The 27,970-nt window shown below is 37.2% G+C and overlaps 1 protein-coding gene across 2 annotated transcripts in view; it reads right to left on the bottom strand.

Moving 5' to 3' along the window:
• The window catches only part of Vav3 (vav guanine nucleotide exchange factor 3), a 343,048-nt gene that overhangs the window by 8,968 nt on the left and 306,110 nt on the right, over positions 1-27,970 (bottom strand). For both annotated transcript variants that reach the window (XM_031375228.1, XM_031375229.1), the window contains 4 exons: positions 26,494-26,528; positions 20,600-20,716; positions 19,952-20,039; positions 13,976-14,105 (listed from right to left, as the gene is read on the bottom strand). In XM_031375228.1, coding sequence (XP_031231088.1) covers positions 13,976-14,105; positions 19,952-20,039; positions 20,600-20,716; positions 26,494-26,528 — 370 coding nt within the window. The remainder of the gene's footprint in view (positions 1-13,975; positions 14,106-19,951; positions 20,040-20,599; positions 20,717-26,493; positions 26,529-27,970) is intronic.

The raw sequence follows: 27,970 nt of genomic DNA, 5'->3' as shown, positions 1-27,970 counted from the left end.
TTTTTTGCCAACCTTCCAAAATCATACACTGTTAGGCTCTTCCTATCCAACCTCTACATCAAGCATCTTCTTTGTCTGCGAGGTCAGGTTGATTAGTCCTTCCATAATGCTCAAGTAAGCTATCCCAATTCAGGTACAAACACTGCAAGCAGCACCCAACTTGCCTCTTGCTTTCAACTTATTTGCTTTTCTAAGCATTGCTTCCCAGCTATTCACCCTAAATGTAGATTCTCTCATTCATTTGCTAAATTATGAAGTTCAAACTCTTGGATGGAATCACATGACAATTTATAAACTGGTTCCTCCCCCCGACCCTTTTTTAGCCAAATCTTTTAGCAAGGTCACATATAAATTCTTTTCCCTAGACCAGCTTTCTACATTCCTATGACCTTCAGGTACATTTCCAACTGAGGACTGTGGTTTATTCTAGAATACTTCTCCTGACCCTGGGCTCTCTTATTCAAAAGCCTAGATCAGACCCTTTCCAAAATCCCTGATGACCAACTCAGATGCTCTCTGCCCCTTCTTGTCCTCTTCTAGCCATCCAGTGGGCTTTCAGTCATGTCGCAGCATTTCTGGGTTCTGTCATTTAAGATTTGCATAGCTAGCTCCACTTAGATGTGGGCACTGGAAGGCAGGGCCTTCCAGTTCTGCATCTCCCATAGGACAGGCCCCACCCTATACAATGGCTTCCATCCAACAGACAAGCATCTTATCTGGGTGTTCTATTCTGTACTTTTGTATGTCTCCTCTTTCTATTGGCTCAGTTAATCATTCATTCACTTAACTGCTCAAAAAGACATTCAAGAAAAGCTGATAAAACGTAAGGGGAAGAAAGTGAGATACACCTAGGCGTTGTGAGGACTATAATCTAGCAGTGGCAATCCTGCAGTAACTAACTCTTCTGAGACTCTGAGCAGCTATTAAACACCACGAGTCTCATAGCATTAACCATGCTGTTTGCCTGAGGAATCTTCTTAAAGTAAAAGGTTAATCAGTTTCCTCTGCCACTGCATGTACATCTCTCAGCCAAGCAGTTTAAGGGTTGATCGGGATGATTTCCACTTCTCTGCACACTGTGAAATGATTTATTGTTGCCACTCTCCCTATATGTCAATTTTTTCTGCCTCTGGGTTCTTGATCCTTTTGTGCAATAAAATCAGCATTTGAATGTTGTGGCACCTACTGAAGATAACAAGCGAGGCTAGGAAAGTGGGTGCTCAACTCTAGAGTCCGGCCATCCGATAATACATTTTGTAGAGTGGCTTAAATTATAGAATATGTTCACTTCCACACTAAATTGATGCACATCTATTTCTACACATATACACAGATGCAGAATTTCTTCATTAAATTTGTCCTATAAGACATCATTAGGATATCTTAGTGCAGGAATTTCACAGTCATTGCACTGTGCTAGAACAGGATTACGAAAAGCCCAGGAGAAGTGACATCCATGGGAGTGCAGATGGCTGTCACCTCCTAGACTCTCATTTCACTGCCTGCTTCACAGCACAGACAACCTCCCCACTCACATTTCTTTATTTTTGCAGCCTCTAGAGCAGTCTCTCTGCCACTCACAGCAGTATACAGGTACACAATATTAATCAAAAACGAGTCACTTTCAGTGACACGATCACTGGCTAGATACATGCTTCAGTTAAGGCCTAATTTCTTTCTTCAAATGCTTCCAGCTTTGCATCAGCACAGAGCACAACCTTGCTTGGTGAAACCTCGGAGATAAGTTGCTTTATATGTATATGATATGACATGTGTCTTCCTGGGATACCACTCATGGAACATTCTTATCAAATGAATGGTTCATAATGTAGCGGCATAATGCTTCCAATTATAAAAGACGAAGAGTATAATAACACTACTTTTCAACTTTTCCACGTTAGCTAGTAGAAAAAAAAAATCTGTTGAACAAATTGGGTATGGAATCCCTGTGCAGAGGCACAATAACTTAGTGGTGAATCACTATTAGATACCGTAGAGTTCTGAGGCTGGGAAGAAAAAGCCACAGAACACAGAACTGTTTTAATTTAAAGGAAAAGCAAACAAACGATCAAATAAGAACAAGTTAGTAGGAAGACTAAAAGAAGTTCAAGTGACTTGATCTCTGATATCTACACTTTTGCTATCAGGGTAAGAGCTGCTTTACAGAATCTCAGCCTGCCTTGCTCAATCTATGAATGCTCATGAGCAAGCCAATGTGTGTTCAATTTATAGTAACATTAAAGTTAGATGCAAAACTCAATTAACACTTACCCTTAAGGGTCTGAGTTATCAACTCATGAACTATTTTTTGAACTAACACCTACTTACCCACTACCTATTTTCCAGACCTTTTCATTAAGTGTTTGTTAATTATTCTTCGTTAATCGAAACATCATCTAACACTTTTAGTTTTAACCAGCACATGGATTCACATTAATTTATATGATAAATAAAAAATTTTAGCTAATATTGGGACAGTGTATATACCAAAATAGTGATCTGTGCTTACTGCCCAACAATGGCCAGGAGGGTTTTCTGAAGCTCTGAATTCCTAAGTGAGATGCTTGATGAAATATCCTGGAAGTCTGACTTTTTTTTTTTTAATGCCAAGATCGTGTACAGATGGCCTGACAGCAGAAAACATGCTGAGAATTAAATGAATGTTTAATTTAAATTTGTTATCCTTACCCTGATTTTATTATAGAACACAGATATTGTTTCATAGATTTCCAAAAATATCCAAAGACATATTTATCAAATATCTGTTTCTTTACCACTCTCAAGGAAAACAAACCAGAACCTCTAGTTTAGTTGGTTATGTGCTTTAGATAGCATTGCTAGAAAAAGAGGAATAGTTCAGGTGAGTTTCATTTTATTGATTTGTTTTGTTTTGTTTTGTATTGTTTTGGGGTGTTTGAGACAGAGTTTCTCCGTATAGCCCTGGCCATCCTGGAACTCAATCTGTAGACCAAGCTGGCCTTGAACTCAGAGATCTGCCTGCCTCTGCCTCCCAAGTGCTGAGAATAAAGGCGTGCGCCACCACTGCCCAGCTCTAGTTTCATGTAATTGAATGTTGACATCTGGTAAGTGAGAAAATCTTAGTGAACTCAAAATTCAAAGACACAATAAAGAAAAGTTATGTCTAGGATCATCAGAAGACTGAACAGTTCCTTAGTATTCTGTGGTCCACCATGAAAACATAGAGTTGAGGAACTCCTCCAGCCCAGTGGCTCGGGTTGCATCTGGTCTGTCTAGGCCAGTGCCCTGAGCAGACTTTGGGTGCAAACTCTGCAGCCAGTCCCACAACATTCAGAGGAAGCTTCACTCCCAGGAACTCTAACAAGCCCAAGATCACAGGATCCCAGAATCACAGGATCCCAAAGACAGCTTGACTCTGAGGAGTTCTGACACAACCAGGATCACAGGAAGGACAGGCTCCAGTCAGATTTAGCCAGGGCAGGTAGAACTAAAGATAACCAGATGGCAGGAGGCAAGCATAAGAAAATAAACAACACAAACCAAAGTTACTTGGCATCATCAGAACCCAATTCTCCCACCATAGCAAGTCCTGGACACACCATCACACTGTAAAAGCAAGACTCAGATCGAAAATCACTTCTCATGATGATGATAGAGGACTTTAAGAAAGACATTAATAGCGCCCTCAAAGAAATACAGGAGAACACAGGTAAACAGCTAGAAACCCTTCAAGAGGAAACACAAAAATCCCTTAAAGAACTACAGAAAAACACAATCAAACAGGTGAAGGAAATGAACAAAAACATCCAGGATCTAAAAATGGAAATAGAAACAATAAAGAAATCACAAAATCAAAAGTATTTATACAGCCAAAAGAAATGTAGACAATTAACTTGGGAGGTGGCTTGTAAGAGAAGAACAACAAAGAGTGAGATTGAATGCTTTGCTTGACGTTTGTAACTATTGCATCAAGTTTGAAAAAGAGGACTTTATAAGTTACTCTTTCTGAGATGAATGCTTTTCCAAATTATCACAGCCAATGAACCAGATTCTTACCCTCACCTAATGTCTGTGCCACCCTCCAAGCAGAACCATTGTTCACTGAAACAGCTGGTGAATGACTTTATGGATAGACCATCTTAATACACAATTTCTTAAATGAATGTAACCTGTTCTCTCTCTGTGGGCTGAGAATAAAGTCACTCACTCAAGTCAAATAGCTTTGGCCATAGCAGGAAGTCTGTATCCAAACATCGAGTCTACAATTCATTCCTTGGTGCAGCAGAACTGTCAACTCTCAGCTTAGCTACGATGGAGGTAAAATCCTTTTGTGATGTGAGGGTTATTGAAGTACAGCCTTGTTACAATAAACTCCAATTTCTAAAAATTGTTCTTATTTTGGGCTTGTATCACAGTAAGAGCCAAGATATTAAGCTCTACTAAATACAAAACAAACAAACAAAAAGACTTTATATATTTATGTTCATTTAAAAATACTAGTAGTGATGTATTATTTCAAAATATACAGTTAATATGTTTGCAGTTATTTAAAATTTATATTGAGAAAAACATATGTATGTTCAGTATTGCTGTAGACAATCATTACACTGTTAACTAGACTAATTAGTCTAATTACATTAGACTGTTAAATTGACTGTTGTTTTTCTATCAAACAACTTTTATAATACTCATTTTATTGTTATAATATTTTATGAATTTTAAGGAATATGACAAAAAAGGTATTGTAGGTATTGAAGGGGGGTCTCTGGGAGGAGTTGGGGTACAAAAGGGAAACAAGAATGTGATTTAATTCTATTTACTTAAAATATGTTTTTAAATGATAACAAATTCAGATAAAGTGAAATCATGTATCTTTTCTCTTCATAATGCAATAAAACTTAAATCAATTATAAAAAAAAATAGGGTCATCCCGTAAGTTATAAGAATATCAACTGGGTTTTTTTTTTTGTTTGTTTTTGTTTTTTGTTTTTTGGTTTTTTTTTGACATACTCAGTTTCATTTTTTAGAATAACATTTAAAATAAAAACTATCAAAAATCACTTGGGTTGGAAAAAATTTATTACTTAATTTTAGTTGGTATTGTAATTCTAAAATGGGCAAAATATTTATTTTTGAAAATAAGAGAGGTCTGGAGAGATGGCTCAGTGGTTAAAACCACTGGCTGCTTTACCAGAGATCCTAAATTCAATTCCCAGCAACCACATGGCGGCTCACAACCACCATGTGATGGAGTCTGATGCCCTCTTCTGGTATGTGTAAATACAGTGACAGTGTACTTACATAAAACAAACAAATACATCTAAAAAAAAAGAATTATTAAAAAAGAAAATAAAAATCAAGCAAGCGAATAAAGTTAATGTTTGGAAGTATCTTGGAATACATTTCTTCATAAGGCATGGTTAAATGTGCCTCAAACTTTTCATTGGACAAACTGATGTTCCAATAAATTATAATCTAAAAAAATAGTTATTGACAAGGAAACATAGCCATTCAGGCCTTTCCTATTGTTGCAAATTAAGACAGTTGATACTTGGGAATTCAGATCATTTATAGGCATATAGTTTGTGGGGATATGGATTTAATTCTAAATAAATGTTTTCTAAAACAAACAAACAAACAGACCTGTCTGACATTAATTAAATTGTTAAGGTACAAGGACTACAGTAAGATCCTTAAGAAAATAAAGCAAACATGCAGAAATGCTGGTTTTAGAGAAGCTTACAAATTGCTGAAGACACAGACTTGCATGAAAGCTGTAGACAGATCTGAAAAGACTAGACTTCTGTGTGAGAGTCTGTAACATGCCAGGCTTCACTGATGCCAGAAGACAGGGTAAGACCCTCCAGCCTCCTAGCTGTCCCAACTTACAATCCTAATGTCATACTCAAGCCTTCTCTTGTTCCATTTCACATCTCATATCTCACTTCTACAAAATTATCTACAAGATTATCTACAAAAATCTGTCACCTTAATGACTCAATTGGATCCCTTTCACCTGGATGCTGAGTGCACCTCCAAATGTGTCCTCAACTCCCATTGCCTTTCTTCCTGTGGTCTTGCCTCATCACAGAAACCAGAACAATTCTTTTAAACCTTAAAGACAGACTATCTCTCTCTTTTGTTTAAATCCTTCCAAAGGCTTTGCATTTCCCTCCAATGTCAAAGGTAAAGCACTGTAGGATACCATAGGGTCTGGCCTCACCTACATTTTGTAATTTTGTACCTGTTTCCTAACAGTCTTCCTCTTGTTCCTGCTTGGTTTACGTGGCTGATATCACATATCTTTTTCCTGTGTACCATCGGTTCCCTCTTTTACATTCCTGAGTGCTTTTTGTGCTCTTCACAGTGAATCCCACCTTGGCATTCTATAAACCCACAAACACAGATCATGGTCCCATGTAACGAGAAGGAAAACAAGAGTTGATTGCAGGAACAATGCACAATTTAAATACCACTGGCTGACACTTGATTAAATTATGAAGGTAATTAGGTAAGCAGAGAGAACATAATCCCCTAAACTGCCACTGTTCTCAATAACTCTTAGGTCAGTACAGATGGTCTATACTTCCAGTGACTAAAGTTACAGGGTTAGCAGCCTGTTCTACAGACAGATAGGGTGTGAGGATATTTATAGGAACTCATAATGAAGATAATCTCCTGGTCATATAAGTGGCATTGTTAGAAAGGAGAGCTTTAGGGCTGGTGTTCGGTGTCATCCTGGTCAAAAGTAGAATAAGAACTGAGAATCCATCTCTCTGCTTCATAGCTATAGGGTCCCTACCTTTGTTCATCGTACAGCCAGCCCTGTTAAAATCTCAAACCATTCTCTAGCATGTTAAGCATCGTTGCCTTGTTATGCTATTTTTCCAGAGCACTTCACAATTTCTGACACTATATAACAACCCATTGTCTGCCTTTCCTACCAGCACATAAACACCACCAGGACAGATGTTCATCTGTTCCACTCACTCCTCTAGATACCCAGCAATTTACATAGTGCTTGCCCTGCAGCAGAGTCTTGATGAGCAGTGAATGGACGGATGGCTAGGGAGGAAGATATTGAACAGGATGTAATAACTAAATAAAAGATAAAATAACCTTTTAAGTTAATTCAAGTTGGCAGAACTATACCTTTTAAGAATACAGGGGGATAAAGGATACGGGAAATTAATTGGAAAATAGTGACATAGTTTTATTTTTATTGTTGGATTTTGTGTAGTTGGTTTTTATTTTTATTTTTTAGTTGAGTTTGTTTGATTGTTCACAAATAGCCCTACTATGAAACCCTAGCTAGTATGAAATTGATAATATAGACAAGGCTGAACCAAACTTGTGGTGGCAGTCCTCCAGCCTTGGCTTACTAAGAGCTGAGATTACAAGAACACACTGTCATTCCCAGTGAAGAATGGCTTTTCCACTGGGGAAAGTGAGTAAAAGGAGTCAAGTGATGTCAAAACGGATTGTGCAAAGTTCTGACAAATAGGAGTGAATTCATAGAACAGCAGCTAGGATGGTTAACTATCTGATAGTCACTCACATGGTAAGCGTTAGAATAAGTATTTAAAGTGGAGGAGAAAGATACACAGTAAGGAAAATAAAACAGCATACTTGATGAAAAGGTTGTGATAGTTATTGTAAATACATAAATTAATTACTTTATAACATATTCTGAAGTTATTATAGTACTAGGAAATGTGTGTGTATGTGTGCATGTTATGTTCTTCCCATAGTCAGTTAAAGAAGAAATTGCTATAGTAGCTAAACTGAATGATATTTGTAGCTAATATAAGGAAAACCACTTAGTTTTGTTCAAGACATAAGGTGAATGCTTTGTGTGGTAGTTAGAAATGAAGTCACCTCGGTGTTCAAAGACTGATGACCACCTTCTAAGACTGAAATGAAAGGTATTTATTTAAACAGCTCCCTGTAGAGCTGATGAGGCTGGCAAGTTTGAGGTACCAAGATCTTTGGAGAATTCTCCAGCATTCATGCTTATTGTTAAGGCATTAGGGTGTATTGTGTAATACCCAATAGTCGTGTATACTACTGAATAGGCTATAAGAAATGCTGAATGGGGGACGGGGTCGGGGGGGGGAAGGAATGAACGAAATCAAAAAGGAACAAAAGGAAACCCTGGCTGACAATGTCCTCAACTTCCGCATGCTGATAGGACAGAAGAGAGATGTAGACTTAATGCTTGTCATGTGTAAACTTAGAACTCAGTAGCATCAGCAGTATGTCATTGGAATATATCGGGTCAAAAAGGCTCTCAGCATTTCCTTGCACAGCTAGAACCCGGATGGAATTTTTAGAAAGAAAAACGAAATTTTTCTCAATTCAGATAAATGTGCACAGTTTCTAGACAAATACACCCTTGAATCAGGGCTGTCACATGATTGCACTACATTCAATACAAAATGATCACATGGATTAACTGCATTGGGGTCAATTTTCAATTTAGAAATGAGACTTCTAGGACTGGACATTGCTAAGATAAGAAGTGCTAAGAACATAAGTACTGCTTTTTGAGCCACGAAATATTAAAAAGATAGCTTTGGATAAGGTTATCTAAATTTGTAGAATTTAAGTTTGGAATCCCAGACATGACTACTAATGTCTGGATCCAACATGCTCAGAACAAAAATGTCTGAGAGAAGCCAATGATGCTCTTAAAGTATGTAAATTAAAAGGGGATCCCAGCGTGGCCTGGTCATAGTGATGGACAGCTTTGGTTGACCAGTTGTCTAAGAACCGAATACTCTGTGGGCATCATAGACAGGTGAGCAGAGGAAGTATGAAAATGTGAGGAGAATGTTAAAATTAACTTATCCCATAGTGCACACAATGGGAGAGCTGAGCTGAAGCCCAGGAAGCAGAACCAATGTGCCAAGGGAAAGTGGAATGGCTACACCAGTGAATTAAATTTGCCAAATAAAGCTAACACAAAATTTCACACTGGGCAACAGTGTAGGACACATGGAAGTGGTGACAGGAACAGCAGTAGTGGTTGTAGGAGCCAAAGCATCCAACACTGCCCACGTGCCAGACAGTCCTCTAAGTGCTTCACACCTACTGACTCTTTTAAGACTTGGCATCAGAATTAAACATCAAGATGTAGTATTGTATGGTGAAATAAACTAGGGAACTCTAGACAAACTATGTCTTTCCTCTAAGGGAATACAGGGGCAACCTTTCATAGTGATTTTTTGCAGGGCTGAAGGCTTATGGAATACTCCACTAGAGACATTAATTTAATGTATATAGAAGGGATTTGAGAATTTCCATTTTGTTAATTGGCAAATTATTAAGTATTAGTCAGGATTCTCTGGTTCTCAGATTCCATGCAGAGTATTTAAGCCATGTTTCAGACAAATGGCTCAAGTGATGCTTGGAAACCTGCTTTGGTTCACAGTGCTTTATTTCAAGAGCAGGGTGCATTTCATGCTGGCAAAGCTGCAACACTCGGAAAGTACTTCATTGATTTGAAATCTGGTTCTTCCAGAATGCTCTAATTGCATCATTTGGCCTGCCGGTACCAATCATGTGAAGTTTCTCTATTAACCATTTGAAAAGCAAAAATTGAAATTAGTCTGGAAATTTTTAGAGAATAGTTAAAAGCAGCACTGCAAGATTATCATGGGTCTAACAGTCTTCCCATAGCCGCATAAGGATATTTCCAGTCTGATCTTGTAGAGTATGACTTTACTTTAAAACTGAGAGGTCTTTGTAGATATATTGGATCCCAAGTGAAGACCATCCATCTACAGTGGGCCTTAAATTCAACTGCAACTGCTTTTCTAAGTGAAAAGATGAGGACACAGAGAGGGGAGCGATAAAGATAGAGCAGGCTGGAATGGTACATTGTGCCCTTCCCCCAGCCTTGAGCAGGCTAAAGAGACCTTAAGTGTTTGCCACAGTTGGACCTTAACAACCTAGGTGGAGACCTTTTCCTACAGGAGTAGACTGCCCCCTGAGCTTGCTTTGCAACTCAATCCAGCTGAAACAAAGGATGGGGGTCTGTGGACTCTCCCTATATAAACGCAGAGCTGAAAATTAAACTTCGAGCCTTGATCAGAAACTTTTGTCTTAGCTTCATCCTTCCCTTGCCCCTCATCCATTTCCAGCCCCCCTTTCAGGTAGCCCAGTTCATCCATGGCTTCTGGACAGCTACAGTTCATCTACAGAGCAACGAATGCTAAGTATTGCTCATGCATCCAAAGTCTACAGACACTTGGACACTATTTTGATTTTAGCCACCTGGCCTCTAGAATGCAGTAATTTCTGTTTTGTTTTGTTTTTTAAATCATTATATGTTAATGTTTATGACGGTTCTGGAAAAGTAATATGAAATTAAAACTAATATTAAGGTCATCAGAATAAAATTAGATATGAAACACAAAATGACCAGTGAAAAGATGACAAAAGACTGAGCATAAAATAAAGCAGCCATAAAGTGAGAGTGGGTAGATATGGTCATGTTGATTTACAAGGGCAGAAAGCTAAACCACATTAAGTGTATATTTCAGTAGCCTAAGTGAATATTACCCCTTACTGTATTAAAATATAACTAATAAATGCTAGGGGATTGTCAGGTTATTCAGTAATAAGTCAGTGATAATATATAGTATTGAGATTAATTAATATAAGTGGCACTAACTTCATATGAAGTGTTTTGCAATTTAACATTTTCACAAAGCTATCTTGCCTGGAATTGCTAAAGCACACTACCTAGCATGATGCCACCCTCATATGGGCTTTAACTTTATCACCAATGACATTTTTCAAAAAGTATTGCTCCATACCTACAGGTTGAGTAACACCTCTATGGCACATTAGTTTATATTCTTTGGCTTCAGAAGGCTTATGGAATTCTATGACCTTATTTGTCTTTTTGTGTGTTCCCATCCCCTAGTTTGTCCTGTTTACTATCATAGCTCCAGCATTAGCTCAGTCTCAACACATGGTAAGTGTTGAATATTCATTGAGTAAAGGAATGAGAAAACAGTTGTAAGGAGATCACAAGGAAGCTTTAAATGTGAACCACTCTGCGCACAAGTGCTCTACATGTCCCCAAATTAGTGATCTGGCTCCTCCGCATCTGGAGCCGATAAGGAAGAGGATGCTGCCACCTTCCTGTGATTCCTTTGGACTTGGCCAGCAGATAGGGTTATCTGCACATCAACCTTTTTTTTTTAATTCTAAAATAATTCAGACTTAGGAAAGAGGCAAGAACAGCACAAACAATTCTCAGATACCTCATTCACAGTACCCAAATATTAACATCTTGCAATGTTTGCTTTGCTTGTCTATGCTTGTTTTTGAGCCATCTGAATACACACTGCAGACATAATCCATTTTTATTGTCAAATACTTCTGAAGGTTTTTCCTACAAAGATATTCACTATTCTAGTCATAGTACAATTATCAAAAGGCAGAAAATTGTACTGATACAATGTGGCTAGTTCATCTGTAGAATATATGCAAACTTCACTAAATGACCTACTCATGTCTTTTATTAGTAACATAAATAGTAGCACATACAAAATATTTGTATGTTGTTATATATACACTGTCTACCTATTAAGAATTCTATCCCTGCTGTGTAATGTTTAAGGTTTGAACTGGGTTCACAAATAGGAAATCTTGCACTTCTGCTAGTGTAATGATTCATCAGAATTACACGCTACCTCCTCCTCTCATGCATACAAAGAAATAAAATTAGGATGTGATTTCTCAAGGAACATAGTACAATATCCAATCTCATTCCTCAGAAAGGAAAGCTGAGGCTCAAACTGGCTAACTTACCTAAGAGAACAGACCTGAAAATAATGGAGTATTCATTGCAGAGTACAGAAAACAAAAGTCACTTTAGTGTCCTTCAAATATACAGGTATACAGGGAAATTTAATCAACCAAAAGCAGAATGGTTAGGGCTATTTTGGATAGTTATGTAATTCTTTTATAGATACAATATCTTCCACCAAACTATTGCAGTTTTTTAATGAAAGAAAACCAGTTTATATTTACCCCTGAGTTCTCTCTCCTCTCTTCTCTCTCTCCTTTATTTTTTCTTCTTTTCTCCTCTTTTGGAAATATTCAAGTTATTAAAAGGACATAAAAAATAACACTATCCTGACACCCTGGTAGACAGTCCAGAGACAGCAGAAAATGACTTTACATCCTATAAAACACTCTCTGCCTGGTAATATGGGCTTGGGTTTGATTCCAATCAGGATCTTTCTGCATATTAACATTCATTGGCACACAATAGCTCTGCCATAACCCTATCATATTTTACATACATCAAAAAACGAGCCAAGTTTTCTTTTACAGTCACAAAAGGCACCTACACAATTTACACCACCACTGTTACGAGTTGCACAGTTTTGCCAGTGAAGCTCACATCTCACCTCTGTGAAGAACATAAGAAGGTTCTGGGCTTTACCTTACTTTCTCTGCATCCTGCATCTTTTTTGGAAGTAATGAAATCTCAAGATCCCAGTCTGATTCTTTATTTTAAGGCAATTCTGCTTGGTGAAAGCTATGTTTAGGTATTCAGCAGCTGTGAACCAGGGATGAAGACTAACGGCTCCCTCAAGCCACCATTGTGTACAGAATTTGTAGCATTTCTTGTTTCCCACCTCCTAGGAAGCACAGCATGTTTTTTTTAAAAAAAATATATGTGGTGTTTTCATTAAGGTTTAACCCTAAATCAAGGCTTAATATAAAGTCAGCAAGACAAACTTATGAATCATCAAAACATAACACAGGCTGCTATGAGAACTGCAAATGCTAACTTATTCAGTCCTTTGAAATCTAGTGCATGCTGTGTCAGAGTTAGCAGCACTGTTTGGGAGCCCTAGTTGGAGGAATTAGGTCACCAGAGGTGAGCCTTGACTTGTAAGGTCTGGCTCAACTTCATGTCAACTCTGATTCCTGTCAATGTACCTACACTACTCAAGTGCCCCAGATTATCTGCTGCTATTCTCAATCTCTGTGGTGGACTATGTACCCTCAAACTGTAAGCCAAAATGAACCCTTCCTTGCTTAAATCATTTCTTTCCATGTATTTTGGTTTTAAAAAACAAGGAAAGCTAATGTCACAGTGGGATAAAGACTTTCCTAAATTCTGGACATCACCCCTCTGTTCCCCACTCCTCCATAGGTCTCTGAAGAACCAAGGGAACTATTCAAATGTGATTCCACCTGCAGATGGCATCTTCTGAAATTTTTGTTGTGTCCATCCACTCAAAAGACAGAGAAAGAGAAAAAGGATTAAACTTATGTTTGCCTAAAAGTAGTTGTCACGTCACAACTCTCTCCCTCTCTCTCTCTCTCATTATCATGTTCTCTGCATAAGTTGGGTGTCTGTCCAAGAGGTTGGCATAACATGAGTTTTTTTATTGGGATTCGCTGAAGCTGTGATACCTTTGTATGTCTATGCGTTTGTGTGTATCCATCCTTCATCATTACTTTTGATTTTGTATAGTTTTATAAATACTAACAAAATATTCTAATCCATTCAAAATGCTGGGTTGAGATAGGAACATTAGGAGCTTTGGAATACTAGGTACACTGGAAGAGCTCTGTTAGATACTATTCATAAAACAGCATTACAGTCACAAAGGTTGTGTATTAAAATTAAAGAGAGCTTGGCTAATATAAAGCCCAGTAAAAAGTACAAAACTTCACACATTAATATATCACTTACATTTTGATGCCCGTTTTAACACAGATACAATTTTTAATTTATCACAAAAAAAAAAAAACAGTAACTAGACAGTCATGAACCTTTTGGCCCTTCTGGCTCTGCTTAACTCAAGAAAAAAAAAAGTGACTGCTCAATGCATTAGCATATTAATTGGCCATATTTCAAACTTCAGAATGAAGACATTTAGTGTTATTTTGCTTCAAACCCCTTAAGTGACCAAATATATATAAATTTTAAAAATGTATTCTCAATTACAATACTCACAGCTGTTGCCTGTTCTATTACCCCTCTGTCCAGCTGGCTGTTCTGGCTCCTTGTATGGAAACTGTAGCGTCGTATCTAAGGCCCTGAACCCTTCTTTAAGAGAATGGTGCTTGTAGTACTCCACAAGTTCCTTTAAGAGAGCAGATTAAAGAGAGGTCTTGTTATTTTTGTTCTTAAATCAACCCCTTAATACTTAATTCTATATGATACAAGGATAATCATTGTAAGCCTAACATTTCCAAATATATTAAAGTGTAAGAGCTCTGCCTACTGTCTGGATGTACCCTCCCCCCTCCCCCCAAGACGCTATCCTGTCTCCTGGAGACATTTGTTCACGTTGGTTATTCTCTATTGTTTTTCAGGCACGCAGAGCATCCTGTTTGTCTTCAGTCAGATGTGGTACTGAAAAGAAGCCATGCTAAACTTCGATCTCAGAGTAGTAATTATTGTTGTTATTAGTGAGAGACGCGTCTTTCTGAAGAAAAAATGAAAAGAACAGCTGTTTGCTTGACTATATAGCAATTTCTTCTACTTTCTCCCATTTTGCTTTCCACTTGTCAGAAAAACAAACTTAATATTAAATGTGCTTTTCCACAAACAAAGGTTCATGAAGCTCTCAACCCTGTTCAGCATCATCCCTGCTTTACACCGATGGAGGGTTCTCACTGGGCATCTCAGCTCTCAATGTCACCCAGCACACACAAAGGACAGCCAGGTAGTTCTTTCGAACTGCTCTTAGAAATACTTTTGTCTTAAACATCTCAAAGCCTCACGTAAGGTCCTACCATATTTTAAACTGAATCTTCAGGAAAATCTTTTTCTGTGTATCTTAGTTTCCTATTCCACACACATCTGGATCCTTCTGCTCCGAACCGAAATGGAATAATTCATAAAGAAAATGCTATCAGTAGCCTAATGTGGCAGACATGAAGTATCTGATAAATAGTTGAAATGAAAATAAAAACAAATCACTTTAAACAAAGTAGTCAATGCTTCTGTCATAGCAGCCTTAAAAAGTATGGAAGAGCAACTCATTTCTTGAGAAAGTAACATTGTCCATTGATCCAACACAACTAGTCAGTGGTTAAGTTCAAATTTCCTAAAAGAAATCAATCAGGCCAGAACTCACTCACAACATGGGGAAAAAAAGGTTTATCAATGATTTATTCTTTTCAGTCTAAGACATGCTGTGTACTGCTTTGTGGGGAAGAGATCATGTCAAGTGGGGGTATCCACGGTGGAGACGCAAAGCTGGCAACGTAAAAATCCCAGTCTGGATTGGGGAGATGGCTCAGCAGACAGAAGCACTTCTTACAGAGCATGAGCATGAAAACGTGAGCTCACATCGCAGCCGCCCATGTAGGAGTCAGTTATAGCCACATACGTGTCTATAACCCCACAACTACTGAGTGCAGGAGACAGCTGACCGCTAACCTAGCTCCAGGGTCTGTGGGTGAATGGGGTAGAGAGAAGGGGAGACTATATTGTCTGATATCTTGCTCTGGTCTCTATATATTTGCGCCTGTGCAAAGAACACATTCATTTTAATATGTGCACACACACACACACACACACACACACACACATACACACACATATTCTGTCACATTAATAAACCAAAAGCAGTATGATTTATCTTAATCACTGGATAAAGCAAAATGAAGATTCTTTTTGCCAAATCCCACATTTGGAAAATGAGAGCCATAAAACATTTCACATAGCTCACAGGTCTTCCTTGAACTCAGAGAACGAGAATAGGAGTGCTTGGTGACATAAAAGGTGTGTGGACGCTAACAACAAAAAGGGAAAGACCAAATAGAATACTGTATCTTAGACTGCTACCTATATAAGAATATGGCACTTGTAATCTGCTGATTTTATATGATTTGCCAAGAGTAGCTCAGAAGTTTAATTATGCTTAGTAAAAAATAGAATCATTTTGTCTTTTGATGATGAAATAAAAAGCTTGAGGAAGACTCTGTTTGCTTGTGGCATCTCTGATACCCGTGACACCAAGGAGTTGTTCCTTAAGCCTTGAGACTTCAATTAAGATGTGGTATTTTCTTTGACAATATAAATATAAATCTGAAACAAACTGTGCAGCTCGATAGCTTTGAATTTCAATTTAACTTTATGAGAAAGAATATGAATTTTATAAATTATAAATCATTAGTAAGGTTAATGTGAAGTTGGCTATAAACTATTGAATTATTGAACAGAAAAAAAAGTTTTGTCAGTCATTTAATATTTTTACAGAAGGAAAAAAAAGACTTTTCTAAGAATCAGGGTCAGGCAATTTAGTAAACTGCAGATGGTCTTTAATACCTGGCTAAGCATAGAAAGCATTTAAGTTACATTTTTACAGTCTTAGATGGTAAATCTTCCGAACAGGCTTCTGAGTAGAATTAAGGAGCGCCAGTGTGGATTGTTTCCAATTCATGGCTTTATGTTCTCTGTATTTTAGTTTAATCCACCCCTGCTTTAGCAGTCATTGACCTTCAGGTACAACAAGCAAATAAGATGACTCTAAACAAAAGAAATCTCTAAGCTTCCCTTATCTCAGCCGACACAGTGGTGTCAACAATCCAACCCTGAGAAATAATGAGTGTGGGCCAGTCATTCCAATTACCAAGGAAACAGGCACTGGAGATGGCTTACAAACAACATTTGGACGTCGCTTGTCTGGCATACATGAAAATCAGAACAAAATTAATGCCTCGTAATCTGGAATCAAAAAGTCATTTAGGGTTGGAACTTAATGACTAAGAAAAACAAAGACTTTGATTAAGCAAACTATTGAAACCCAAGGGAAGAAGTTCTGGTCCCAAGCATCAAATTCAGCCTTTTCTAAGAGACATCAGCTAATTTAAAATAAGTCTTTTAGAGTCTGCGTGTGCTTAGAATCTTTTCTGATAGAAATTTTATTCCAATCTATAAGGTGACTCGTATGCAGAGGAGCATAATGTAATGAGGACAGTGAGAGTATTGAGATGCTGAACTCCTAAGAAATGGTGCAGATCTACACAGCAGCCAGCACTCACTGAGATGGGAACTGTGCTGCATAACACAGCACTATAAACTGTGTCTGCTAGAGGTCGCATGACCTTTATTTGTTGGAAAGACACCGCTCCTCTCCTCTTCCAAAGAAGTATGTTACCATAATAGGAACCACCTCTCTTTGGCAAGTATTCACATGGCATTTTCTCTCTTAGGCCTACAGGACACCACTGTCTTGAATTCTCTGGCACACACGGATTTGCTAACTTGTAAACTATTCTAGATCACTTGAGTCATTTTTATTATGAAGTCTCCTAAAACTATAGTGATTGAGTTTTTAAAATTCAAAATAATTCAAAATTCAAACTCCTTTGTGAATTTTATCTTAAACATTGTGCCTCGTTCTATTAAATCATTTTATTAAAATCCATAAATTTTGGAAAAAGAATGGATTTTTATTATAAATAAACATTTAATTTTAAAAAATGTATAGTACGTAGATTTGGTATTTCACCGCTTATCTGTTTATTGAATTTATTGAATACTCACCTTCAAAAATTAAAAATAAAGATTCACAATAAATTTACTCAACACATGAAGAAAAAGCAGGGCAAACTCCAGCTAGCTCTGCGGCTTCTTTAGCAATTGGTAGTTATTTGCTAAAGCTGGCAAAAGGCCTTTGCTTATGACTAAAGGCTTTCTGTTCCTTGTCTACATTTCTTTAGTACACAAATATCCTTAAACTGGTTCCTTTTCTTTTTAGTTTCTGCACTTTTGCTCTTAATTCCCCATCACCTCTTTTGGTCTGAGCTTCCCTATAAAAGATTTCCCAGTGTGGAAGAACAAAAAGAAAAAGAATAACATACGTATGGTCTGTGTCCCCAAGAGTGGCACTCATGAGTGTATACCCAGCATTTGTGTCACTTATTTGAACTCCGAGACCTGTGCCTTTACTTCCCTGTCCAGGAGACTAATAGATAAACTTTAACAGTGGTCTCTGCTTCAAATTATTTAATTTGGGGAGTTTGTCACCTTCAGTATAGTCACGACCATATAAGAACCATAGCCATGATGGTGTAACTGGCTTTTCTCATCCTTAATCTTCCCTGCTATAGGATTTCCATGGGCTGAACCAAGGTGACACAAAGCTGAGCTGATGGGCCCCTTCCAGTGGCCATTCCTTTCATCTTCTTGTGTGTCTTCTCCGACAGGAGTTTCTTTTGCCACTTTTCAATGTCTGCAGGACTGGCAGTCATCTTTGGCCCTGTAGCATTTTTTAAGTGTCACATCAACTGTAACACTGTGAGGAAGCCTCATTACCACCCGAAAAATTCTGCAGGTAAGAGCTCCGGCTGGTGTGTCTTGCAGAGATGGGGTGCCCCATGCATGCTTTCATCATGTCCGGGCTGTGCCTGTCACTCATTATCTGTGTACCCACTTGTCACATCCTTCCCAGGCTTTTATTATATGAAGAACCTCTTCTGGTCCAGCTCGTTCCCTCTTTTCTTTCACAGCCCAGTAGATACAACAGAATGTAAGTTACCTCTAGCAGGGAAGATGCGTGGATCTTGGTTACCAATTTGACAAGAGTTTCCATTTTCCATGACTGCCCATGCCGCCTGTCCTTTTCTTTTGAATTTCAAATGTCCTATTTATGTCTACAGATTTCTTCCTATTTCTTTTCCTCTCCACTCAAGACGCTTCAATTTCTCTAATACCCTGGTCCCTATCTTGAAATGGCTTTTAGGTAAGGCATTCAAGCTGGCTAAGTTTGTAAGCCTTCTTATACTCATTAACCTCATTTGTATTCCTAAGTGATTTCTGTTATTTTTAGGAAATGTGTAGTGTATATCATTTAATTCGTAGCTCCATCAATGGATCTTCCCTCTCAAAATTAATCAAAGTTCTTAATATCTATAGATGTATCCTGTGTCCTGTATCCAAAGTCTTCATTAGTTCAAGAAACTACCTAAGTGAAAAAAAAGATTTGAAGCCACTCCTAGGAAAATAAGATGTCCTGCTAATAGTGTGTGTAATAAAATGTATATGTCGTCTGTAAGACATATACACAATATACCTATTGAGGAAGCTACTGAGACATTTACAAATTGTCAGAATTGATCACTATATTCTAACCACAATATATGTTTTTCATTTCAACACAAAATTTCTATGAAATATCAGTGAATGACTGTGGCTAAAATATAAACTTACTGATGCCTAATTGTCTAATGTAATGAAAGAGAACCATGAGTATACAATTTGTTTTACTTTTCTAAAGGTTTATTTATTTATTTTTATGTATATGAGTATACTGTTACTGTCTTCAGACACACATGAAGAGGGCATCAGATCCCATTATGGATGGGTATGAGTCACCATGTGGTTTCTGGGAATAGAACTCAGGACCTCTGGAAGAGCAGCCAGTGCTCTTAACCATTGAGCCATCTCTCCAGCCCCGATTACACAATTTATAATAGCAGAAAGTTACAAATTTACTTCCTATGGCCTCTTGTATGAAATAGACCTAAATGCAAGAGGTATTTTATTAATTAAAATTTTTCTTGTCATAACTGATTGTGACAAGAGGTAGCTAAAAGGAGAGACTGAGGACATGAGAAGAGGAATGATGGAACAAAGATTTGCCATTTGCCACTGAGACAACACACTCAGACACCCATTCAAACCACTGACAGTTATGCTTTGAGTTGGCAGTAGCTCTGAGAGTCATGAGTTGTGTGCACTCTAAAATTTTATCTAAAACTTACAAACCTCATTTATAATGATCAATAACATCTGAGCAATGTAAAACTTCACTGGAATTCTTCAACCTGGAAAGTTAGGATTTTGCTAAACCCACACTATAATTCTCTTTAAATAATTTTCAATGGGTTAACATTGCTAAGAAACTATAGAGTTAAACTAACTTAACAGCAGAAAATGGGAACTATAGATCGAAAAGAAATAATCAATGCTCACCATTAAGCTTTTAAATTTTCTATTTTCTGCAATGTGAAAAAAGCCATCTCTTGTTAAAATCTTGATGTGTTTTGCTTCATTATTGTACCTGTGGGCAATGAATAACTTATGAATATAAATGTGTTTTTAATCAGTAGAAATCAATAATTACCAGAGGGCATGCCCCAATAACATTATAGGAATTAATTCTGAAGACAAAATATATACTTGTGCCAATACAATGGTGACAGCTAATTAACAACATGTATTTACTAGATGGGCTGAAGATAAAACCAATATTTGAAGTGAGAGAAAATTTTGATCTGACTAATCACTATGCTTAATTTACTTAGTAAATTTAGTTTGAGAATACAAAAAAAAGACAAAATCTAGTAATTTGTATTCTCAAATTTACAAGAAACACACTCATATCAAGTCAATAAAATATAATGTTATGAAAGAAATCTATTATGCCAATTAGCAGCCTATAACACCCACGACTGTTTTCCTCACAGATATTTTCCAGTATTAATGAACTGTCTGGATAAATGCATTATTTCTGTTGCAATTAGAACCTTGGTTTTCAACTTTAGTGTTATATGTGTCACATGACCTACAAAATTATGAACACAGGAAATCTATTTCTACAAAACCACTTGTCCTACTTACTTAATGCTAATTGCATATTCTCCAGACTCTTTGGTCCTGTGCCTCACAAGGTAAGTACTATTCACCCTGTTAGTAAGTTCAGTTTCTGCCTGCAGTCTTTCCATTGGGCCAGCATACCTGTGAAAAGACAGAAAACTTAGATGGATGCATGTGAAAAGAGAGGCTAAATATACTTATTTGTCATGGCCTTATGTGTGTGCTAATTACATTGCATTACATAATAATTTGGAAAAAGATCTCTTCAATATGTCTAAACACAAACACAGTACAACGTTAATGTCAGCAAAATGAACAATGCCTAAAGAGCCAGTGAGCAGCAGGAAGCATGAGATAAACAGAAGGGACAAAGACAAAAGAGTCAGAAGGTTAGGACAGATAGGAAGGAGAGTCATGGGAGGCATGGCCCTGTATAAGACACAGGCAGACAGGCAGACAGACAGACAGACAGACAGACAGGCAGACACACACACACACACACACACACAGACTTCAAGACTTCACCTTTCCTGTATATACTATCAAATCTCTTTGGAGGATCTTTTTTAAATGAGTGAAATAATTTAAATTATTTTAAAATAATTATTATTTAGATGTGAGATTAATTATCTTAGTTCACAATTTGGACAATTTTCTAAAGAAACAAACAGTGATAGAGGAATCATTTTCAAAAGCAGATAATTTTCAAAACCAGAATTCAAGCTTCCCTAGACTATACAGGCCTTAAGCGCAACCAAACTCCATCAAAACAATAACAATCATAGTAAAATATCCAAACTGTAAATTAAGTTATTCTTGCATGACAGCTTACATCAAATGTAAGCACTCCAGATAGTGGCAAGGATCAAAGATCTGGAACAATAGAAATTATGAGGAAACTACATTTGGACTGGTTCTTTTCAAGCTAACTAACTCATAAATTAATATTCAAATAAAGCATCTGACTCATATCAAATCATAAACTCAGTATAAATGTATGCTTTAATCTATACTATTTATTTAAAATGTACACAGTAGACATTTAACAAAAGTTCACGAAGTCAAACGGATATAGGCAGTCTTGGACCACGAATAAGGGGAAGTTAGTGGCATTTTGTAACAATGACACATTTTTAAGGCAGTTATGATAACCTATGACCTATTGAGATCTAGTACAGTCTGCTTCATGCTTATCTCACCTGCCTGATCTCTCCTAATCCCTGCATCTCTACTCTCATCCTTCTGAATGTAGGTCTTGTCAGTCTCCTGACCATAAGGTCCCTCACAGACTGTGCTCTTGTGTGAATACACACTTCCATCAACACAGTTCATTTGTTGTTCAGGTTTAGAGACTCTTCCTGTGCATCCATATTAAAGGGTGCCCTGCATATGCATGCAACCCGCTCTCCATCAGTCTAAGTACTGTCTGGTCACCACCAAATGTGTATGTGTGTGTGTGTGTGTATGTGTGTGTGTGTGAATATACTTAATGTATACTTTTAAAAGCAATGAAAAGCAGCGTCTATCATATGAGCATTCTATTCCAAGTCCTGGGTCAAATATTTAACCAGTTTTTTCTTTATTTCTACATAGATATTTTAATAACTGTGTTTGTGTTACAGTTCATTGCCTTTTAACTCTGGGCATAAACAAGGAAAGCCAATTTTCTCCTGACATAAGCCTATTCTGTCGCAGACTACTGTCTTCCTGTAACATCAGCAAACACAAGTCATCATCCGGCCCATTTTGTGCAGAAGTTTTAAAATATTTGACTTGGACAAAGGTAAGCATGGGAGTTTGTGTGGTTGTTTTCTGTCTTCCACGGTTCTTTCTAAATTCTCTACATTAACTCTCTTTCAATGCATTTTCTTTTTTTTTTTCTTTTGTTTTGTTTTGTTTTGTTGAGACAGGGTTTCTCTGTGTAGCCCTGGCTGTCCTGGAACTCACTCTGTAGACCAGGCTGGCCTCGAACTCAGAAATCTGCCTGTCTCTGTCTCTGTCTCTCAAGTGCTGGGATTAAAGGCATGTGCCACCACTGCCCAGCTTAATGCATTTTCAGTGGTATATACTCAACTTGTAGAGTTCTCGCTCTTAACCCAGTGGCTTCTGAGTTCCCCACTCTCTCAAACACTCGATTCTTTCTTCCCTCTATGCCGGCTGCTCCACTCCAGGATTCTGCATTTTTTCTTTTCTTTGGATTAATAATTAATCCTTAGTTTTTCTATTTTAAAGGAGAACACTTAGGTAAATATTTCATTTTACCCAGCACCTAAATTGTAGCTTGGTTGGCTAGAGGATTCTAAGTGAGAAATGATTTTGCCTCTTCAATATTAAATGGTGTAACATTGTTATCTTTTAACTTCCAGTTAATTTCAGACTCATTGGATATAACTGGATATTTTCTTCCTTGGAAGCTTTCAGATTTCATATTTTTCTATTAGAAAATTTTAATGATAATGTACTTTTTATGCTTTTCAGCAGCCTCTCCAAAAAGGTAGAGATGGAATTCAACTCTGGGAAATATATTATTTCTTTAGTAATTGATGTCCTTGGGCATGTGTGTATGTGTGTGTGTGTGTGTGTGTGTGTATGTGTGTTTCCAGATTTCTTATGAGTTGAAAACTATCAAACATCCATGTCAATTATCTAATTTTAAAAATATTTCTCCCATCATTTCTTTCTTTGATGTTTATGAAATTTCTCTCAACCTTATATATTCCCAAGCTTTTATACTACTTAATTTATAAAAGCTTTCCAATTCTCAGATCACTCCTCTTACAAAAGATTTGTTATATACTTCAAAGTCTTCCCTCAAATGTCTGCTTTCTCTTTATTACTTGTTCATGCATAAGGAAGCAGAATCTAGGAATGGCTGGGGATCCTGTGTGTGCAGGTACAAAAGCACCACTGGGCAGAAGTTTGTTAATTTGGCAAAAATCTGATAATTGGGCTAGGAACCATCTAAATGTTAGGGGTTAGGATTTTTTACTGAGTTCATTCAGGGTTGTTGTTTTTTTATTTGTCTGTTTGGTTGGTTTTTTTGTTTGTTCGTTTGTTTTCTAGTGTTCTCTAAACAAATGTTTGCATACAAGGCAAGGGTGCAGTGTGAAAGAAACTACTCCCATGACAGATCTAAGCTATCTGAAGGTAATAGGGTTTTGCACCTTGGATTTAAAGACTTCTTTAGTATGGGTGGTTTCTCAGAATAGCATCTCCACAGCCTCCGCTAGGTCTAGCCTTTCCAAGTTGAAACCTGGTATGTTTCTGTTTCCCCATGTAAGACACATAACAACACTGTCTCTTGGCAAAGAGTAAAAAGCCAGGTTATTTGACTATGGGGATAAGGCGACAGGGGCCTTGGCATCTACCACATTCAGACTTTCAAAGGGCTCCCGGTCCTCAGCCTCAGATCTCATCCCAACATTTCATACATTTCATACATAAAACAAGGGCACTTGAAGGCAGCCTTGTTGATTTTCTCTTTTATTTCATGGTCTCTAGAAGTAATAATCACTTGGGTTCAACCTACTTTGAAGATGGAAATAATTTAACAAATAAAATAAGTGGATGATGTTGACTCTCATATTTCTAAAACTCAAAGTTTTCCTAAGTGGTTCATAATTTTGTTTCCATGTTTAAGATATTTCACATGAAACTATTTACTTCATTTGAATGAACTGTCTAGAGTACTCAAGGAAAGAAATTTAATCTAGATTTTATACTGTAATGTCTTTGTTAGTTCCTATATTTAAGGTATTTCCAGTGTCTTGGCATCTTGATTTGTTCTAATCATTAGGAATAATGTTATTCTAACTGTATATACTTTCAACAGAATTTTACACACTTGGAAGAATGACTTAGAAAAAGAAAAAGTAAGGCAAACCTGCCTACCCTCTTGTGTCTGGACAGTTTGCAGGTACCTGCCCATGTTATTTAATAAAACCCATGTGGTTGGTGATAAGGATTTATATCTAAAATGATAAACCTTTTAGCCATAAAATGTAGTTGCATGAAAAATAAGCTTTCAGTTATGTTATTAATTTGGTTTTAAGTTCCACAATAACAAAAAATTTCAAAGTTGTCATCAGAGATATTAAAATGTAGCAAAGACTCCCAATTTGATCACAGTCTCTTTGGAAGGCTCAGCGTCAAAGCCAGGAGGAGTACAACAGAGAGTGTAGGTAATGACAAGGAAGGTAGAAGTGACAGGTGGACTTCAAACTGGCCATAGACCAAAGTAATCAGGAATATATATATATATATATATATACATATATATATATATATATGTGTGTGTGTGTGTGTGTGTGTGTGTGTACTCATATATATACATATATACATATGTATATATATTACACACATGTATATACATGTATATAATATTTGAGATATTTAGGTGCTACCCACATTTGCAAACTGAATTAGTACTATATGCCCTCAAGATACCACATTTATGTATGTATTCAAATGATATATCTAGGAACATAGACAAATATCAGGGAAAAGAGATTCATTCATCTTCAGAGAAGTCAATCACAAATCTAGGGAGACACATGCAAACTAGTACACTGCTGAAGTTTGTATTTGGAGGGGCAGGATAGCAATGTAACAAGGGTGCCATGTGGAGATGTGGACTCTTCAGTCTGCAGCTCACTGGTTACACTGATTTCGCCTTTTTCTCTGTACGCAATAATAATGACAGTAGTATCTTCCATGCAGGAAGTTTTGGAAATTTTTGTTACATGTAAAACCACACTTATTCAGGACAAACAGAAAGTTGAAATAATTTACAAGCTCATGTATAATGTGAAATAAAACATGTAAAGTGGTAACTGCATATAAAATACTCAGCATATACTGCTTTTTTATTATGATCTGATGAAATCCTAACTATTCTGCTTCTTATGTATAGTTTAAAAATTGAAAATATAAATAATAATAATGATGATGATGATAATGATAATAACCATTACTGATCATTGCCATATTTTATTCTGCTACCTCCTCTACTAGCATCTCACTGCCAAATATGTTTCATCTCCACTTGCTGTATTTCTCCAAGTTGAAACATTCCCTCCAGGAAAGAGAGAGGGCCCATGAGGCTCATGACATAAACTAAAGGTCACACTTCTGAGAGAAAAGAACCTTCGAGCATTCTCAAAGGCCCCTTTCCAGCAGTCTAAGAAGGAGTAAGCGGAGGCTGGGAAAGGGAAACTTAATAGCTGAAGTTCAAGGAAGAGATTCTTAGACCATTAAGCCCAGCACTGCCATGTTTATAAGAGGTAGCCTGGGTTGAGTTGGGATTTTCACTGATATGATTGTTTTTATGCCATCCCTGTTCCTTGTAACCCCTGCTTGAAATGCCAGTAAAAACTCATTCCTTCTCTGAGCTGGACAATGGTCAAATCACTACCTTGTCCTATTATTGCCTCCCTTTCTGTAATGAGTAGACATGTGTGTTTCTCTTTTTTGATAAAATGTCACACAACAAGGCCCAAATCAGATATGGCTATATCATACTCCACCATCCTACACTGGAAACTACAATTTTGGATACCATTCCTTTTGAGGTAATTCTTAGTTATAGATACTATAATTACTTTTTTCTTCTCTGCTTCTTGAGGTTTATCTTTCCAAAAAGTGAGCTACATCGTGATATATTCCATTTCTTTCTGTGTCTGTTATAGACATTTATGGTCCAGTGCGCTCACATGCATACACCTACAAACACCATTAACCAATCATGCTACAGAACGGCTAGCAGTATACAAATTCATTATGGTGTTTTGTTACATATGAAACCACCTTTAGCCAGGACAAATGAAAATGGAACATGGTTTACAACCACACATTTAAGGTGTCCTCGAGCTAGGAGGACGGTATTTCAACTTAGCAGCATAAACATTTTTAATACTTACCAGGGTTGGCAAGAATAATCTACTGGTTTAGGTACCTAGGACATAAAAAGGCAAAAATAGATTAAGTTTACTTAAGGGTAGCTTTTAGAAATCAATCATTAATTCAGTTCAGCTGAGTCAGCCCAATAAACGCCGTAAGTAGCACAGGCCCAGGACGACCCTCTGGCAAGTTTACACAGAATGAATCATAGTATATGTCAGATAAGTAGAAAATAATTCATTTTGCTTTATTTCATTCTTCCATGAATTTTTCTACTATACCTTCAAGGGAAGAGATAGCAGAAAAAATATGAACTAGAAACTTTCAACATTTACTACAAGACAGTTCAATTCAGCCTAGGAAGCTAAAATGAAAATGTTATTAGGAAAACCAAATAGCACTTCCCTTGTCTAAGACAAACAAACAAACAAAGACATGCAAAATAAACAGCACACGCTGGGTGTAGATGCTCTTTTTCAACACAAATTCTAAACTCCAATTTTAAAATCTTCCAACAAGAAAACATTTTATCTGTTAAAAAAATCATAAAAAAATCCACATTTTCCATTTTTTATATAGAGACTTCCACAAGTGAAAATATTACTTTTTATGTGCAAATATAAGAAAGCATCTTCTAGCTGATGATAACAACTAGAAAATGAAGAAAGCCCAAGAATGTATATAGTAGTAGTCCAAAAATACACAATAAAACACATGCCACAGAAGAGGTGGCCATTTACAAGCTATTGAGGAAAAGGTAGAATATAAATCATCTGCTTTGAGTTTGAAAAACCTTCATGAATCAGCCAGCTTTTGACAGATTCCATGATGTGCTGAGTCTTTTACATTAGATGAGAGGGGCAAAGAAGCAAGAGAGGAATGGGTAAGAGCTTAGGCACATTTCACCTGTGGTCTCTCCTTTGCCTGGAAAGGGGTATACATCCAAGAGGTGAGAAGTGACATATAATTTCACAACACACAAATAACTGAGGCTATTCCATCCCAAAATTCCCCAGAGGAGCCTTTGCTTCCTCAGTGGGCACATTCTGTATGTGAGATCCTTGACTACTGTTCCATTTCGTTTTCTGTTGTTGTAATAAAGCACTGACAAACAAACAAACAAACAAAAACTAAGGGGAGCAAAGCATAATTATCTTGTAGTTCCATATCATAATCCATTATTTAGAAAAGTCAAGGGGGCACCAGGCGGTGGTGGCGCATGCCTATAATCCCAGCACTTGGGAGGCAGAGACAGAGACAGGCAGATTTCTGAGTTTGAGGCCAGCCTGGTCTACAGAGTGAGTTCCAGGACAGCGAGAGCTACAGAGAAACCCTGTCTCGAAAAAAAAAAAAGAAAGAAAGAAAGAAAGGGAGGGAGGGAAGGAGGGAGGGAGGAAGGAAGGAAGGAAGGAAGGAAGGAAGGAAGGAAGGAAAGAAAGAAGGACAAAAAGAAAAGTCAAGTCCAGAGGGGAGCTCAAGGTAGAAGCTTGAGGAAGA

Source organism: Mastomys coucha, unplaced genomic scaffold, assembly GCF_008632895.1.
Source record: "Mastomys coucha isolate ucsf_1 unplaced genomic scaffold, UCSF_Mcou_1 pScaffold16, whole genome shotgun sequence".
NCBI lineage: Eukaryota > Metazoa > Chordata > Mammalia > Rodentia > Muridae > Mastomys > Mastomys coucha.
The sequence above is the reverse complement of the archived record's forward strand: the minus strand, read 5'-3'. Positions and strand labels throughout refer to the sequence as shown.